The sequence below is a fragment of the Ctenocephalides felis genome, unplaced genomic scaffold (genome assembly GCF_003426905.1).
Source record: "Ctenocephalides felis isolate EL2017-DRISC unplaced genomic scaffold, ASM342690v1 CF-g0.4_SCAFFOLD_03570, whole genome shotgun sequence".
Taxonomy (NCBI): Eukaryota; Metazoa; Arthropoda; class Insecta; order Siphonaptera; family Pulicidae; genus Ctenocephalides; species Ctenocephalides felis.
In genome coordinates this window covers 14989539-15009188 of record NW_020539724.1, presented here as the reverse complement: position 1 = coordinate 15009188, position 19650 = coordinate 14989539, and the positions used below count along the sequence as shown (strand labels likewise).

The 19650-nt window shown below is 29.3% G+C and overlaps 2 protein-coding genes and 1 non-coding gene across 3 annotated transcripts in view; all 3 read left to right on the top strand.

Moving 5' to 3' along the window:
- Nucleotides 1–19650, top strand: part of LOC113382784 (tubulointerstitial nephritis antigen-like) — a 99604-nt gene that overhangs the window by 27154 nt on the left and 52800 nt on the right. The gene's annotated exons all lie outside the window — the stretch shown is intronic.
- On the top strand, nucleotides 1957–19014 carry LOC113383433 (tubulointerstitial nephritis antigen-like). Its single transcript, XM_026621698.1, has 8 exons — nucleotides 1957–1965; nucleotides 3419–3581; nucleotides 6834–7005; nucleotides 13256–13431; nucleotides 13864–14182; nucleotides 15320–15519; nucleotides 16382–16533; nucleotides 18871–19014. Exons 1-8 carry the CDS (start codon nucleotides 1957–1959, stop codon nucleotides 19012–19014), a joined length of 1335 nt encoding a protein of 444 aa, XP_026477483.1.
- On the top strand, nucleotides 12304–12387 carry Trnal-uaa. The gene has a single exon. It is a non-coding gene; the product is annotated as a tRNA-Leu (tRNA).

The window sequence follows — 19650 nt, the reverse complement described above, 5'->3', positions numbered from 1 at the left end:
TTTGTGCATAAACCTTTATTTAGGTCAAAACTAAATACTTGAACAAATATACTTACTTAGTCAACAGATAAGAATTTAACATAGTTGATTCTTTGTTTTGTTGCAGAAGTGCAACAATCCAAAATTAATATTTATATTAATATATTTTTATTTAAAATTATACAAACAATCAAGGTAACAAAAATAAAATTGAAGCAAAGAGCAAATTTGCGAGGAATTGCTCCAATGAGCAATTGACTATGGAATACATTTTTTACATCAAGTACTTAGGCAGTTTTTGTTAGACGGAATATCTAGGAGTTTTTCTACTTCTACTATGCCCAGCCCAGTAGTCCTAGTCATTTCTGATCCACTTTTAATAATTTAATAATTGAGTTTCTTGATAATTTAAAAATTGAAGACATGCTTTTTGCCTACTAACTCTTCAATATAATTCATATACCAGTAATTTAATGTTATAGATGGTTGCAAAATGGGCACACAAAAAATTATAATGATATTTAAATGAGGTGATTTATTTAGTTTGACGATAGTATTAAAGATTTCTGAATTATTACCCAAGGACGAGCATTGATCCCATTAAAATCCATCACATCATACATCAAAATTCAAGTCGTCTCAAAAGAAACATAATTTTGACATGTATAACACAGAAATCGACAAAATTCCGATCGGCGCGTTAATTTTAATTTTCAGTTGACGAAATGGTCGTAAAGTTTTCTACTCAATGGAATTCGAAGTGTTTTTAATATCCCACAAAGAAACTGAATGATTACAAAGAGAGCATGTGATATGAATACAAATGTGTCATTATTTTTAAGTAACGCCTTATGTAACGTTTCTATGATGTAAAATTACATGTATTAGCGAAACGTTACTTCAAAGGAACAATAGGAAAAGATGGACTTTTAGTGATAATGTTCAAGGATGGATGACACAGATATTGCTCGGTGCTTTCTTTTGAGTATTCTAATTTTTAGGTAGTTAAAATATTCAAACTATTTGAAGTTCGCGAAAATTTTAACAGCGAGCCTGGGAGAAAGTTGTAAATTGCTCCTGCAATGATGTTATATCATGATGATCACTTTGTTTTTCCTTATAATGTATTCATTTTTGGGAATCCTTGAAAAAGTTCTGTTTTTTAGTTGCCTGAGATCCATAATAGTACTGAAAGATAAAGTAAATATACCTACTTCCAAAAATGCAGTATAGATCGGTGAATTTAGGCATAACTTTATAAGGATCAGAAACTTGGACTCTGTTGAGGACTAAGTCCATGTGGATGATAAACAATCAATCTGTAAAGTACGGTGTTAGTGTATTCCTAATTACATTATTATCCTTTATATCAATTTTGTTTGAATATTTATTAAAAACTCAGATGTTCTTTATGGATCCTCTAATAATGATTCCAGCAGCTAGTTTTTTATGATAGTTTTTCTTCTACCAATATTATGTTACTGTTTATCTCTGAGCTTGTAACATAATTATATGTATCTAGTATATGTGTTTTATTTTTATTACATTTATATACATTTTTTAAATGACTCATGCTGTACTACGATTTTTTGGATCAAATTTTTGGGTTTAATTACCGTAACAAATGTTATTACATCATTGCATGTTGGATATATGACTTGCAAGTTTTATATAATAATAAAAGGGTTTTGTATGTAAAATATAAATAGTAGAGAAATATTTTTTTTCAATTATTTATTTTGCTAACTAAGAGACTTTTATCTACTAGTCATACCAAAATAAAATACTGTGTTTTTTAAAATTGTGCGTATACTTCGAAAAAAATGGTCCAGTGCTATTAAGAACCAATTATAATAATTAATAAAATAAATATTTTTTGCTATAAACTTTAATTTGTATTCGGGAATAACGCAAGCAATTTTTTTTAATATTTTAGACCGTTTTTTACGACAGAAAACTTATAATTCATATAGACATATGTGTAAGGTAAACTTCAAAGTTTTAAGAAATCTTTCTGTATATTATTACTAAATGCATTTTTTCATTAATACTACGTATATTTCTTCAAAGTTGCTATTATCTAAGATTATTTGTTTGAACTGTTCAAATCATAAGTTTAAATAAATTATAATATTTCTTAACCAAATACTATTGAATTTGTTTTAAATAATAATCAGAAGAAGTATTTGTTCAATTTTTTTTAGTGATATAGGAGTTATGACATCAAATTCTAACTATGTGTTATTAATTTATGATTATTCATAACTAAGAAGTATATAATTATGTCGAATATATATTTGGTTTATATTTTTTGTTATTAATTAATTAGCGAAACGTGAAAAACTACAGTGGCCTACATCTTAAGAAACGCGAATATTAATCACTTTGGCGATAACCTAGTAAACTCTTACAATATAATGTTCTTATTTGTATGAAAATGTTAAAAATAGAATATGACTGATAAAAGAAAGTATTTGGATACATTCGACTAATTAATTTATTTTCAAACGTTCTCAAGAAAAAAAATAGGATGGAAGGAATTGACATGTTAAAAGTGTAGTTCAAGTTAATCATATGTTCTGAAAGCATAGTTTTGAATTGATTTAGGTTTCTAGACTTATATATATATATATATATATATATATATATATGTTGACTAACCCTCTTGTATATAAATTGGGAGCTTTCACCAATGTGATTTTTTTTCTGTTTTTTTTTTTTTTTTTGATTACCAAGTACCAATGTATTCAGTTTTTCAATTGATTTTACATTATATTTCATACCTTTGACTAAACTACTGATCATAATTTTGTTTCTAATAGATTGTTTTAATTTTTTTCTACTGGAATATATCTTTTTTATTTTAATTTTCATCCACATTATATTAAATTTATATACATACATGTTCATTATTTTTCTATTAATTATATTTATTTATCTGATGATTTTTATATACCTCATAATGTCTTTTAAACAAAGAATTTTTTGCATATTTTTTTTCCTCATAAAAGCTGTCTAGACATAATATAACCTCTGTCATTATATACATTAATTTTTTCAAGCATTAGCGAATACCGGATAAATCTTAAAAAAATGTTTGTTCAATCTTAAATCAATATTACTGAATATTTGCGCATAATGCAATCAGTGTTTTAAAAGAATACAAAGTTGAGTCTTTTATTGACCTCCAAAACTCTCCAGAATAAAAAATAAGAAAATAGCAAGAAAAAATAAATTCAACAAAAATATATTGATTTATATAAAATTTACTTTTGTTTAAGAATAATTTTATTTATTTAATTTATTTTAAAAACTCCCAGCTTATCAGTGTTTTGTATCATAAGACTGTTGCAGTTTTAATTGACCAAAAAAAAAATGTACCTCAAAATTAGATTATGGACAAGAGATCTTTAATTATTTTTATTTAATTTTTTTTCAGATGTTGACGAAAGTAGGGCTGCTGCTGGCAGTGGTTCTGCTGCAAGTATCTTTATCTATGGCTGTCAGAGACTATATTGGTCTTCCTGCTGGACCATATTGTGCGTCCAGGTATTCTGGATGCTGCCCTGGACGACAGGATGACTGTAGTGCTCCAATCATAGGTAAATAGATAATAATTGAATATTGGTTTTTGTCAGAAATTTTGTAAAAATTTAAGTTGTGGTTCTTTTTGGATCATATTGTGCGTCCAGGTATTCAGGATGCTGCCCTGGACGACAGGACGACTGTAGTGCAAAACAACTTGAAATTGTATTATTTTACCGAATCTTGCCAAAATCTCGGATAATTACAAATCGTAAATCAAACTAAATCAATTAATTCCAGTTGGTTTCTGTTATCTAAATAATCAGCACAAGACAAGAATGCACGCGGAATGATCGGCGTCACTTAAATCAACAGAATCGACGTCATAACTTGAAATAACATCATCGCTCGATACGAAGATTAAGTCATACCTTTCGAAATGCAAACAACAAAAATCATAATACAATTTCAATGTTATTTTATGTAATACTGCATTCGATCTGGTTCTCAATATTGTTTTCCTAATGCGAAAAATATGCGAGCAATCGCCAACGCTGTCGCTGTCGGCAAATATGTCAAAGTTAAAGTTAGAACCATGAATCAGTTCAAAGAATGAATGACTTTAAAATTCTTTAGTTTTAGTTTTATAGTTTGTTTAAAATGCCAGGCTTAGATTTGCAATTTAACAACATTGAGTGGGTTTATCGCGAAACATTTGCACACGTAACGTTTTGCAATTTACGAAAATTTTCCTGGGTTCTCTGAAGAGATAATATAAGGTGAATTTGTCACCTGCATTTTCTTTATTGGTAAGGTTAACAAACTCAGATCAGATCAAACACTAATTAATTGTTTTCATGAAAATGAAGATCAGTGTTTTTGCAGTTTTGAACTTTTTTAAGAATTATTAATCAACTATTAATCAGTTTATCAATTTTTTTGTTGTGTGCCCAGTTAATGACATCTAGTAAATTTTTTGATGTGCAATTGTAAGCTGTAATAGGGACATTGTATACTATAGTGACAACTCAATAGTTGTTTTTCCATTCGTTATAAATAATATTAACAATATTTTAATAAAACTTAATTATTATTTCTAAGAAGATAGTTATAATTAAGTTATTTCAATCTTCATCAGGAAAATTGATGACTTAAATCAAGTGGCGAATTTCTCTTGAGCCTACGACGATAGTTGTTATTTTAAGTATAAATTTTGTTTTCGAGTTTGTATTTTTTTTCTTTTTATTAATTACAATCTTTTTTTTACACAATGAGAAATAAAAATAATTTTGGGGGTAAATAAGCATTGAATTTGTAATTGTAACTGATTTTTAACTTCGTGAAGGAGAAGTTTGTTTTTACCTTATCGTATGATAATCATAATCATAGTCATTCCCTCTCCAAATAATCAGAAAAAATATATATATTTATTATTAATCTAAAATGATATCGCAATCATATGAAATACAGACTAGTTATATTTTTTGACAAATTATGTGTCTGAAGAAAAAAAAAGATTGATGTTCTCCTTTTTTTTAAATAGTAAAAATCGGAATTTGGGGATCATAGTAGTTTATACTAAACATAAATCTATAAAGAATACTGTATAAAAATTTTAAGCATACCAGTTCAGTAGCTGTTGAGAAATCGTGGGTATCGTGTCGAAAAAGACATTTTGGTCAAACCAAAATTTTGAAAAATTCTCTTATTATTGAATGGTTAAACTTAGTTAAAATATATTAATAATAAATGGTAGACTATCCAAAGGCAGGTTCATAGTGTGAGAGCCACCACAAGAAAATGATATCCTTACACTTCGTCGTGTATCATTCCCATTACCACTATCCCCCTCCCCCTATTACATTTTTTTTAATGTATTTTTGTTCGGACGCATTTTCATTTTATTATATTGGTCATGAAGGTGACAATCTTCATGGCATTGAGCTTTACACGGAATGGTTGCTATCCCTGGTAGAGGTGGTAGCAGAATGTTTTAATGGAACTAATTGTTTACTTCTTAAAGTAAACAATTAAAAAGTAAAATAAATAATAAATAAATATATCTTCTTTCATTTTAACTTAGTGACAAATTAGTGATTGTAATAAGAACTGCAACAAATACATAATATACAAACAAATCAGTGTTTAATACAGTCTACAGCTACAAGGATTAAATTATAAACCAACAGCCTGAGTTTTTGATGGAGAGTTTTAATAAATTTCATAACTAAGTAACATAAATACAATTTTTCTTTCAAAACTTTTGCTTCCATGCTTCCTGATCCTGATCTTCGGCTTTCAATATTCATTTTCTCTCCTTGCGTAAATCGTCAAACATCTGCATTCTTCTTCTTCCCATTCCTTGGAGTCCTTCTATTTTACCCTAGACGACGTCGTGTAGGAGGCACTTGTTTTGAAAAACGGATCCAATCCAGTTGCCTTTTCTCATCAGTAAAATCCTTTCTTCGCCAACTCTTCTTAGGACTTTTTTAATTGTTATCTTTGAAAATACAAAAAAAAAATCAAAATCCTTTTGTTATGAATCCTAGAGTCCCTTAACGTAAATAGCTAAACTGTGGTATGCAGTTATCCATGATGACTTACTCATGTTTTGCACACGAAAATATCTTCAACAAAGCTTTTTATTTCCTTGTTACAGCTTCAAATTCTTGATCAAATATTCATCACAACCTAATTTTAATTTTGGCATAAATCATGTTTAATAACACAGAACATATTTGAATATCCTAATTCAAAAATAAAGATATTACTAAACCTACTTATTATGTTCATGGCACATATTTCGAATGCGGACTTATAAAATATACATAAATAATTCTATTTCGATTGTAGCTTGCGCCTGGCGATAATTGATACATAGTCCAATAAATAATGACGCACATATATCAATTTTCAATCGATACAAATATTTGAAACGATAAATTTATTAAAAATTGTTACGTCATTGATGTATTTTTGACCGAACCAGACTAGTAGAGGTTGCGTAACTGCATTGACGGAAATCTGAAGATGTTAAATAGCTATTAATGAGGAATTCCGGTTCCCAAATGGTATTAATTATTATTCGTTAATGAAGTGCCTGATATAATGATGTCGGATAGAAGTTTATGATATTGGTTTCGCTAATTTTTTTGAAGTTTTGACTGCGGATGACCATGGATTTGCTGGTTTTATGGTAAATGATTGATCAAATCTGTAGCGGTAAAGATTTTATGTAGAGGTTGTCTGAATAATGTTTGGATTTCAACAAATATGTTTAATTTTTTCTATTCATTTTGTTTTAACTTACCTGTGATTTTTATTTATAGGTACATTATGCTATTGCGATGACTTTTGCAATAGGACGAGAGCAGAAGACTGCTGTCCTGATTTCTGGTCGTTCTGCAAAAACGAACCATCACCAATCACCCAATTATCTTGCCATGCCAATGGTAGAGAATATTTTTCTGGTACATCATACCAGGATAACTGTAATAAATGGTGAGTTGATTTTGTAATAATATTATTGATTTAATTATTAATTGTGAATAAATATTGGATATATAAAAATTTGACCTACGAATATTTGTCTGATAGTTGTGCAAACTTCTGCATACAGATTTTGAAGTTTTTTACAATTATGCATTGGTCTTTATTTGTATTATGGGTATACATCTATTATTGTTAACATATATCAAGAAGGAAAGGTCTCACATCAATCAAATTTAATCATTATGAAATATTACGAATTATTTTAATCTAAAATATTTCTTATTAACTAAAGTTGAGAATTTTTGCATATCTTTACGTTTCAAAGGTTTCTGAACATTTTGGCATACCTTAGAAAAAATTGATGTATGTATGTGTGTTTATGTTTGTATACAAATTTTCCTCCACGATTTCGGCTGCATGGATTAATCGATTTGAATGATTCGAAAAACATTCGATTTCTACAGATGGGGAAACGTGCTGATCGGTTTTTGATGAAGATGTTTGAAAAAGTGCATTAATTGGTCATTCAGTTTTTGGGCTAACGGAGCGTCCGATTTGAATGATTCAAAAACCATTTTTGAATTATTTAGTATTGACAAAATGAAATATTAGTTAAATTTTTAGGTAGGCAGGTTTAGTTATTTATATATAATTATATAAAATGAAATCAGTATAAATCAAAATAGCACACAAAGCTTGAAGAATTCTTTACATATTTTCAAGAAGCTTGAAGAATTCCTTACGATTTGTATGATGAGAGATCTAACTATACAAGCTGTCTAAATTCAACTTTGTTTGGATTATCATTCTTCAAATTTTTATTTTATATTTATCATCTGATATCGTGGAGTGTCTATGTCCATTTTCAAGATCAAAAATGTGTTTCCAATTGAAAATATCCCATTTTGGGCACTGCGGTGTGACATAGCAGTAGGAAATCTCTCACACTATTTTTTCCTGAATTGATTTGTAGTTTAACTCAGATCATGGACCTGCCCTAGGGCAGAAGTACCCAATAATAATCTTTGTTTTGATTTTCATTCTTGAACCCACGCTCTGGACAACCTGATATCGTGGAGTGGCAATGTCCATTTTCAAGATCAAAAATATGTTTCCAATTGAAAATATCCCAATTCGGGCACTGCGGTGTGAAATGGCAATAGGTACTCTCTTACACTATTTTTTCCTGAATCGAGGTGGATTTTACCTCAGCTCATGGACCTGCCATAGGACAGTACTACCCAATAATAATTTATTATTTCTGTTTGAAAACAAAGATGTGACTAAGATTTTTTAAAATCTATTCGACAGCTTTTTTGAACTTTGCCTTTGATTAAGTAGAATAACTACTATCAGGTTTAGTTAAGGGGTATTAAAAATAACCAATGTGGTTTCTAATATTGAAAATATGAAAGCTTTTTTTATATAGTAAAGCAATTTTGTTCAGAGATTTGGTGTTAAAATCTAAAGTTGTCTAGATAAATTCTAAAGTTAGTAAACATCATTTACTCGAAAATTGTTGGTGCCCATAGGTGATTTAAAGTTTAACAAGTTCTATAAAGTGGAGGTATTAAATCTATGTATATTCCTTGAGCGATATAAAATCATTTTGTTACATTAAACGAACAGTGACTTAAATATTATTTTAGAATTGAGCAGCATCTAAAAATTCTTCATAACAAAACGGCATTTAAAACTTTACGATGTTTTACTTACAATCGTTAAAATTTCTTTTACACCTTCTTAAAATATTTTAAGGCTGCAAAATGTACTCAAAGTATATTTCGTACCTCGTTTTTTATGTATTTATTGTACGTACTTGTAAATTTGCATTTAACGACTTCTTTCAACTTTTGTGTCTACACCGCAACCTTGCCAAAATTCGGACAGCCTGTCAAAACATTTTTGACAAATAAATAAATAAAGCAGCAAAATAACTATTTTGAGAACATCGATAAAGCATTTTACGTCATTTTATGTGTTACTTATACGAATATTTTAAACATTGGTCGAAATGCATTCGACATGTACAGAGTTGCTAATTGATGGCTAAAAATACAATTGCTCCAGAATGCAATACGAGATCTCGGCCATACAAAATCGCACAATTGGCTTGACGCTTTCTTAAACACAAATTCAATTTAAATTCAGAAACAGCAAATAAAGAATTATGCAAATTCATATTCAGTGTCAGGCATGAGATAATTGTTTTAAATGGTTATATGGAACTGTTGACTTTGCTCGTGAGCTCTTACAGAACCAGCAAAAATTATGCAGAGCGGTAGTAAAAATATTTTAACAAAATATTTTTTTAAATAAATATTACTGATTACCATATAATAACAATACCAGAAATGTGCAAGAAAAACTCATTCAGTTGTGGTAGAAATGGAGTTGAAGTTCGTTTCATAATGTGCATTAATGTTTAAAAACTAATCAGCACGTCTTCCCATCAGTGGAAAACGAATGTTTTTTGAATCATTCGAATCGGTTAATCCATGCACCCGAAATCGTGGAAGAAACTGTATCCAAACATACATACACACAAGAGATGGGTAACTCACTCCGGAGTTATCACTTCGATACAACTCCTCCCTCAGAGTGAATCCGAGTGGTGTTGTCTCACAGGATTTGTCATATCCGACTTCCCTAAACTGATACTAAATCTGTTAACATGTGCAGATATTTGCTTGAGATTTTTTACTAATACTAAGATTAGGGTCGAAAGAAGTGGTTTTTTATCGTCTCACAGGCAGCTTTTAGGACTTTCCAAGTATATAATGTCTCTAAATAATGCTATTTTGTATTTTATATTCTGTATACCATAATGTTTGTCCGTAAATGAGCTCTTTCAAATAGTATACAATTAGCTAAAAAATATTTAGTATATATTATAACTTTTACACAATTATGATTTTATAATGGTGTAAAAGTAAGAGTATGTTAATCAAACTACTGATGTATAATTAATTCTCGAAAAGGAAATGATAAAAGAATGTGAGGTACTATTATTTTGTGAAAAATATTATACACAAAGATTTGTTCTTATTTCATATATAAGGTTCACTGCATTATTTTCATATAAAAATAAACATATTCAAAGAATTCTATATTTTCTCTTCAAAAATAATTACAAAATTGATTTTGATTTCCAAGTTTTTTGTCAATTTGAGATTTGTATGCATATTGAAATGCATAAAATAGTAATTAATATATTAAAATGAACTAAAATGTTTGAACTATTTGTAAACTATTTCCAAAGTTTTATTAAATCCTTAGATATGTTAACAACGTACTAGAGAACACATTTGTGTCAAGTATGATATTTCAAGTTGTCGGAGTTGTGGAGTTGTTAAGTGGATATAACTCCTTTCTGAAGCGGAGTCAAATCCTAACCGATCCGGCTTCGGATATGATAAGCCTATCTCTAATACACACACACATACATCCATTTTTTCTAAGGCATGCCAAAATGTTCAGAAACCTTTGAAACGTAAAGATATGCAAGAAAAATTTTTTTGATTTTTTGCGATTACTATAACTTTGATGATTAAAATAGTTCATTTTTATTATTTGCACACCTTGCTTGAAAATTCAAAAACAGTCCTTTAGTATGGATTTCTCGATTCAAAGTCGAGATTTTCTATCATGGCCATTGGCCATTGTACGAGTTCTGATTCGCTTCATTACTTGCGAACAGTATGTGGTATATACCGTAATATATTACTTGTTATAGAGGATTACCGTAATAATTCAATCAGAAAATCTTATTTAGCCGTAAACCTTATAAGACCTTATTGCAACGCAATGGGAGATGATTTATGCGCTCATTGTAATCAGTCTATAATATTATGGTAATTTGGCTGCGATGAGATTACAGGATTAAGGGACGAACTAAAATATGGTACTACATCACTTTAGATAATATAATAGAAGGATAAATACGAGATGCATGCCAAGACGCTTATAAGGTTCTTATAATAAAATTTACTACATAAGGAATAGCAAACACCAAGATGAGTTACCTACTAACTGAGGTTGCAACAAGGTTCCGGGTTCATAACACGAGTTGCTTCCATCCTGAGCAATAATATCGAGTTTTACTCAAACATATATATCTAAAATAAGTCTGCAGAAGTAGTTCATTGAATATTATAGAACCTATACACTGAACTTCCACAATTTCACTTAAACTCACAAGGAGAACCTTAGGTTTATTTGTCTCGGAATTTGATGAAACTTACCATGGTGATAGAGTGGATAGTTCAAACAAACCTCTTAAAATATTAGAGTCTTATGCCAATTGGCTGCTGCCAATATAAAAAAATCGATTACTACTATTTATCATTACATCTGATACTAAATATGATTTCTAAGGAGTACTGCAGATTATGTACTAGAGCAGTATATTAACTTAGATTCTGTAAATCAAAGTCTTATCTATCTCTAACTCTGCAAAGTAATTAATTTTTATTATTTTTTATAATATCAGCATATCTCATTTTGCCAGAAATCTTATATTATCTTTATTACCTACAATGAAATATGATTTATGTGTTCATTGTGATCAACCTATAATATTACAGTAATTCAAGACGATAAGATTAAGGGCTAATAACAATTCAAAATTCAGGATTAGATTTCCTTGCTTAATTTCATAGATTAAACAGGTGATGAACTAGAAAATTTATTGATATTAGTGCAAAATATAGTTGAAAATTTTGATTTGCCTCATTATCGCCATCATTCCATAACGAATTACTCAGAAAAGTGTCTTCATGAATCTATAACGAATTACCAAGAAAAATTATTTGACTTTATTACTTGCAATGAATATGATTTATGTGTCCATTGAAATCAATTTATAATATTACAGTAAATTGATGGCTATAATTTAAAATGTGAGATTATTGATTATGGATTACATCAGAGCAGAGAAAATTACTATGATTTCTTCAGATGAAAGAACTATGATTTCTTTATATAACAAACCCAATATTACGACAGTAATTATAAAACCAATAATACTGTGGAATGTGGAATCTTTTTAGTTTGTAATATTTTTTCAAATAATATGATTTTTTTTTATTTTCTGGGTCAAAGAACAAAAAACGTATATATAAATATAAATGCAATTTTCTTCCTATATGTATACTTTTATGCCTTTCACTCTTTGCAACTCGTACTATAAATTGTCTTTGTAAAATGATAGAAGTTTTGATGAAATGCCACATGCGAGTTTCATATTTCAGTTTTTGAAACGTGTAGGGGTCCTCAGTTTTTGAAACGTAGGGGTCTTCAGACGTGGTCAGGTTGGCCGAGCGGTCTAAGGCGCCAGATTTAAGCTCTGGTTCCCAATTGGGAGCGTGGGTTCGAACCCCACATCTGACAAAATATTTTTTTTGTATTGTAAATTTTTATAAAATTTTAATTTTCTTAAAGCATCATATAATAATTAAAGTTTTTAAGAAACTTCTATATATTGCAATTCAAAAACATAATATTGATGATAACAGAAAAAAAATTAAAATATCCATATGCTTGTATGATTTTCATATATTGATATTTAGGTAATAAATATGGTATTTAATTCTATTTTTGCCATACTGGCAAAATTTATGAAAAGTTCTAAACAGCTATTTGTGATTTCGAGACGATTTTGTCTTTAACTATTATAAAATAAGGATTGTGGGTTAAGTGAAGTTTTAACGCAATATGCAACAGCAAAAACATATTTATAATCTGTAATAATTATTATACTTTTTAGCGAATTTGTGAGATATGATTTTATTCTTCGAAATTATTTGATTTACCTGTTTTCTTCAACATTTTCAACAAGGATTTAAGTATAGACGAATATTTGAATTTTGATGTATGTTTTTTTTATGATATGGTTCATATAGTATATCAATAATTATTGCATTATAATATATAATGTTGAAAAGTATAATCATTTTTCATACCCATAACGGTCTAAAATAACTTGTAAAAACATATTTTAGTTTTATAGTCTGTTGCATGATGTTAAACTTAGCAATTTTAATGCGAAAATGCAATTGCCTTTCGTAGATTAATGACCAACTGAGATGTCTGGCTATTTATGTTCAGAAATATTAAACTTTAGTGCTATAAATTTTAATTATTCGATGGAACTGAATAATAATAAATAAATACTGAAATTAATCAAAACGATGCTATTAGAATCGACTTAACAAAATTTATGTTTGTAAAATAATTTATTGTATCAATTTTTTTTCAGTACTTGTACTGTGAATGGACCCATTGCCGAATTTATGTGCGAACAACACATTTGTTTGCTTGATGAAAACATGATCGATGGAATCAATATGGACAGCCGTCATTTAGGATGGACTGGTGTCAATTATACTAAATTCTGGGGTCGTAAATTGGAAGAAGGTCTAAATCTCAGGACAGGTAATAACTTTAAGGATGTAATGTTGCGACATATGTGTTATTATTTTTCAATATGTAAGTCATCAAATAATAGGTTGTCAAATATCTCCCTTCCGCCTTTTTGTATCATAAACCAAGAGCAAAAAAGCGGAAGGGAGATATTTGACAACCTAATATTATTATTATACGTATATTTCGTAGAAATAATTATTGAATTGTATCAAAAAAGTATAATATAGGGCTGTTGCAAAGTATATTGAAATCTAGAAGAAACTATAAAGAGCGCTTGGAAACATGTAACCTGAACTTACATGAAAAGGATCAAATATAAATCTGCTCTAAAATTATATGACTTCAGAAAGAAGTTTGATGTTAACAAAATTTTGTCTATAGAAATTCTCAATTTTTCTTACTTATATTTTATATTATTTTTGTATCATTTCCTTCTTTCAGGAACATTACTCCCCGAAAGATCAGTAATGCGTATGAAGCCTATTCGCAAGATCTACGATCCAAATTCACTGCCCAGATCTTTCAGCACAATTGATCATTTCGGTAACTACATCGGTCCAGTTGTCGACCAAGGCTGGTGTGGATCATCTTGGGCAGTATCCACTGTCAATGTTGCTGCTGACAGGTTGGCAATTTTGTCTAAAGGCAGAGAAACTGTTCGATTGAGTGCCCAGAATCTTCTGGCCTGTAATAAGAGGCATCAGAAAGGATGCAGAGGTGGTCATTTGGATGTTGTTTGGCAGTATTTGAGGAAGAATGGGTAAGTGGAATGAAACACTAGATTTATTATTTTTGTATAATGTTTTATGGACGCTATGTATGAAATGTACAAATTTTGAGATTTTTGGACAATAACTTTGTCCAGATCTTTCTGTTGTTAGAATTACTCGGTTACTTCTAATTCGTGTTGTTTCTTAAAGTTCTACAATGTCTTGGTCCATCTTAATTTAAAATTCTGACATGATGAATGAAAGCATTTTGTCAATTTTCTATTACTATAAGTTCGATATTTTGTATTCAATATAAATTTATTGCTGAATCCATACCAAAAACTCCCCACTGTGCACTGTGTTGATGTAGATTTGATTTTTTGTGTAAATAAAAGCAGTTAAATTAAAGTTAAACAAAACATATAACATGTACGAATATATTTCTTTGAGTCTGGTTAAAATAAATATTTAATTTCTTTATTATATTTTATTTATAGACCCAATGAAATACATGTAACTATGATTATTTCGATCTGGTTATGCTAGTTCAAATATAGCTTCTAATCAAATGTACGATTTGTAATGTTGTTTAACAATAAACTAAAGTTAGAAGTGTTAAACAACATTTTTGACCTCATTAGATTTATATCCGCAACTACTGTACATTTATTATTGGAAGTATATAGATCTATTTATAAATTAATGCTATATGTTCTCCAGATATTGACCCATTATTATAATACATTTTACAAAATAGTTAAATGAAACGTGATCGAGAATTATAGATTTATAAACAGCAGTATGTATTTTGTTTAAAGAGTTAATTATTGATATAAATAATTGTTGTTTTGTACAAAAATCTTATTTAAGTGAAACGTGTGATGTATTAGAGTTCAGAAGGATTTTTTTTATTTGGTATAGTATTATAATTCATCAACTTACAAGCAACTTTTCAGTTTAAGTAAATATAATGCCTGAAATTGGTACCTACCTCTTTCTCATTTTTGCACTCCATAATGGCGTGTTCAGCATCCGCCCTAGTCACTCCACGACAAGATCTTTTAATGACTGATTGGTATACCTATTATTTTTAATTATATTTGTTGTTATTAGTTTTATTTATATTAGTTATTATTATATTCTATATTTTTATATTTATATTTATTATATTTTTTATCTGTTTACAGAGTCGTTGATGAAAAATGCTACCCATACGAAGCAAGTGACCGTGGATGCCGAGTCCACCGAGGTGATAATTTGCTTACTGCCCAATGCGATATTCCAGAAAAAGTGTTAAGGACTGAATTGTATTCCGTTGGCCCTGCATACCGCCTGCACAATGACACGGATGTCATGCATGAACTGATGGTCTCTGGACCAGTTCAAGGTAATTGACAATATTGTATAATTGTCGGCAACTTATGATAATTGGATACATAGGACACATATTGTTTCTGAAGAATATTGAAAGATGTTTATTAATTTTTATCGTTGATCTAGCATATCGAACTGGCACTAGTTAATTAATGAGAGAGCATTTACCAGTCCATAAATCCATAAATGTCATTAAAAAACTAACTAAGCTAAATTGTTGTAAGTTAATGCTTGTTACTACAAAGAGTGATTCACGAATTCTGGACCTGAATCAGAGGTCCCGGGTTCCATCTCGCTTTCTGTTGCGAAACAGTAATGATTTGGACATTTTTTAAGAATGACCAAAACTTTATAGATGTTCAGGATGAAATAGGTGCAATTAATAAAAAAGAAAAAACTTTAACATTCTGATTAAACAATATTCTATCTATTCAATTCTATTCATTCACTCACACCTCTAAACATACACATTGTCACTCCAAAGAGGGATTCAGCAATTCAGCAATTCAGCTCAGGTCTCCAAAGATGTTGAAATACCTTGAATAAAGTTTTTGGGTTTTTTGTCTTTAACTTTATTAAACATCATCATTATTTTTTATGTATTGGGTTAGCTCGTAAGTAAGTGGATAAAACGACTGGACTGATACTGCTGCATCAATAAATAATTGCCCTATTATAGAAATTGTAATAATAATTCATTAACCAGAGATAAGACAATTGCTATAAAACCGACTAGTATTAAGTACAGTATTAAATCAAATTAGCACAACTGCTTATAGGACTCTTTAAGTTCTGATTGTTGTTAAAAAAATAAAATAAAAAATGTTTATATTACTATTTTTATGATGAATTTTATCAATTTTTTTTTCTTCCAGCCACCATGAAAGTCTACCGAGACTTCTTCGCCTATGCTGGTGGTGTCTACAGGCATTCCTCTCACTCTGGTTCCCACGATTTCCGTTACCATTCGGTGAAGATCGTCGGCTGGGGCGAAGATACCTCTACTTATCCACCTGTTAAATACTGGGTAAGTTATTCTAAAAATTATAAATAGTTCAAGAATTTTTAAAGTTCTAATTCTGCTCAGATCAGGTGTTTTACCATAACCTAAACTTCACGTATAGAAAGTTTCCTTTAGGATAGCATTGCTATGTGACGTTTATGCGTTTTGTAGGTTAGATTTTATGTGTATAACGACTGATCCAGCAAACTACCAACTCATACGAATACAGACCCGTAACATATCATCTCAATAGCATTTCTATTTTATCCGAAAATTGGCCCCATGATTTTAATATTGATAATATTACTTGAACTCAATTAAAGTCTTAAGACAAAAAAGCAAAGAATTAAAAGTAAGAAAATGAATGTGATGAAACAAATTTCAAATTTATAATTATTTGATTCGTCAAAACTGGTTCATTATCTTTGTGATTTTACACAAATTCTAGCATCGCATGTTCTTCGCAAAATTTGTTAAAAAAAAATCTTGCCTAAAATTATCCTTCGTATTTTTTTTTTAAATGCAGTATGCAAACACATGTTATGACTAAATATACACCCAAAGCCCATTAAAAATTTTCATCTTGACCTAAAATGTTCGTGGTGAGAATTCAATACAATAAACGGGTCATAAAATAAGACCTGCGTCTTCTATTTTTAAATTCTGAATGTATTGCGTATGCTAAGTGGCTTATTATTTGGTTATAGTGACCACACAAGAAGGACAACCTTGATTAAAATTGGGACTTTGTTTCTTAATTATTACAGTATTTATAGAAATGATCTACTTAACATTGATGACATTGAATCGCTGGTATTTGTTTTGTTAGAAAAAATGTAAACACGCCGCCGGGAGAACAATTCTATTAATAAATGATAGTTTAAAAATATCTGTTATTAAAAGGTTGAAAGAAACTGAAATTAACTATCTTTAGTTTTCATGATACGAGAAGTCCTTTTCTTTAATATGTAATAAATGATAATAAATTGCATAGTTCATATTTTTAATTATAATATAGTTGCTACTAGATAATTCGTCGTAACTAAAATACCTAAAAAAAATTATAAGTTAATTTTTTTAGCGAATTTACGACTTTTAAATGGCAACAATGATTATATTATATTTCAGGCAATATCTAAAAAATGATACAATTGTATTAAAATTAAACACATGTTTATTAGTTAATTTACTGATGTCATGGTTCATTTACCTTATATTTTATTTAAGGTATGTGAAAAGATTCAAATCGAGTTTAAATAAGTTCTAATAGTCTATTTTTTTATTTATATGGCTATCAACCAGAGTTTATTGATAAAAAAGTGTCTTTTTAACTTCCCGAAGGAGAAGTTTCTTTTCATAAAAAAAATCCGATTCGCTAATTTTATGTTTTCTCGACGTTTCAAGCCATTCTGATTCGAATGAGACCAAATTTGGAAAATGTATGTGTGTGTGTGCGTGTGTGTGTGAACAGATTTTTTGCCATAAATCGACGTTTTCTCAAAAAGGGCTGGACCGATTTCAAAAATTTAAAAGCCATTCGATGTTTCTCGATGAGGACTATCGTTTGTCAGTTTTGTGCGACGATCTGCCAAACCGTTTCTTTGTAATTTGGAAAAAAGTGTTAAACTTTTCGTCCACATTAAAGCTCATTCTACCGAATCGATTTTAAAAAATCAAAAACTGTTCGAAAGATATTAGTTGGGAATGATACTGATTAGTTTTAGGTAAAAATCTACCGAGCCGTTTTCTTGTAATTACCTGTCGAAAAAAATTTAAGTCGATTTTCATGGAACTTTTTTTGGCCATATATAACATGATATTATAGAACTTACTGAAATATTACGGCCTTACGACAAGTAGTTTAATTTTAAAAATTTATCAAAGTTTGAAAAAATGAATAGTTTTTTTTGACGTTTGTTAAAATTAAAATTAGACGATTTGCTTGGTATAACGATAGTGTACTTGGTCTTAATGAACATACTAAACCATTAAAGTCCTACGGTAACTGGTTCAATTATAAAAATTGTTGATTTTTGAGATTTTGCTTATAGAAAATACTCCGAGTTAACGTGTTCGTTCGTTTTCAATAATGTGCAATAAATCCACTTACTTTAATCACTATTAATTAATTTATTTTTTATTGATTAAGTCGATTATTTATACATATCGGGAAGTTTATGTAACTTGTCTCAAGGCAAAATACCAATACCAACTAGTTGGGTACTTTACCCCGGTTCTCCGACCACTCATCTAGACATTTTTAGGTTCTCCCAAAATGTTGCTGATGGAATATTATGGTATAGGCACAGATATTATAACAAACATGTTTATTTTATAATATGGCAATTTTTTCTTCTTCAGACGGTGGCCAACAGTTGGGGCAAAGACTGGGGAGATGACGGTTTCTTCCGAATTGTCCGAGGAACGAACGAATGCGACATCGAATCCTTCATGTTGGCAGCATGGACAAGGCCAGCTGATCCAATTCGAGACTTCGATAACTAAATTAATCGATAATCATCGGATCTTATCGAAAAATTATTCTAACTTGCTGGCTTTAGCACATTTTATACCACTGTCACATGAAGTTGATCAGTTCTGTCAACCTCAAGGTAGTTTAGGAGAGGACCTTTTGGAGAACAATACAATAACATTGTGAGTACACATGGAAATTGTTGAATCCAATAGCAGGTTGGATGTGTTTTGCAACGAGGAGCAGTGGTTCTCAAAAGTTTTTGTTTTGAATATTTTTTTAGATTTATTGCATATTATGATATTAAAATGCATATGTATAATATACATTATATATATGTATATATATATATATATATATATATATATGTATATATACATTGTATATATATATATGTATTCGTATATGTATATGTATATGTATACGAAGACGTAAGAAATTTGAAAAATAACTTTGTTATTTTTACAAATTTTCAACTAAATTTTTACTATCAAATTACATTATTTTTGTGTCATTTATCATGCCAGCAAGTTATAAAAATTTTCATTAAATGTGTTATTATATAATTTTCTATTTTTTATGTAAATTTGTAAGATACTCATTGCCAGCTATTAAAGAATATGTTTTTAAAATGATGCCTGACGTTATAATAAAAACAGATTTTGATG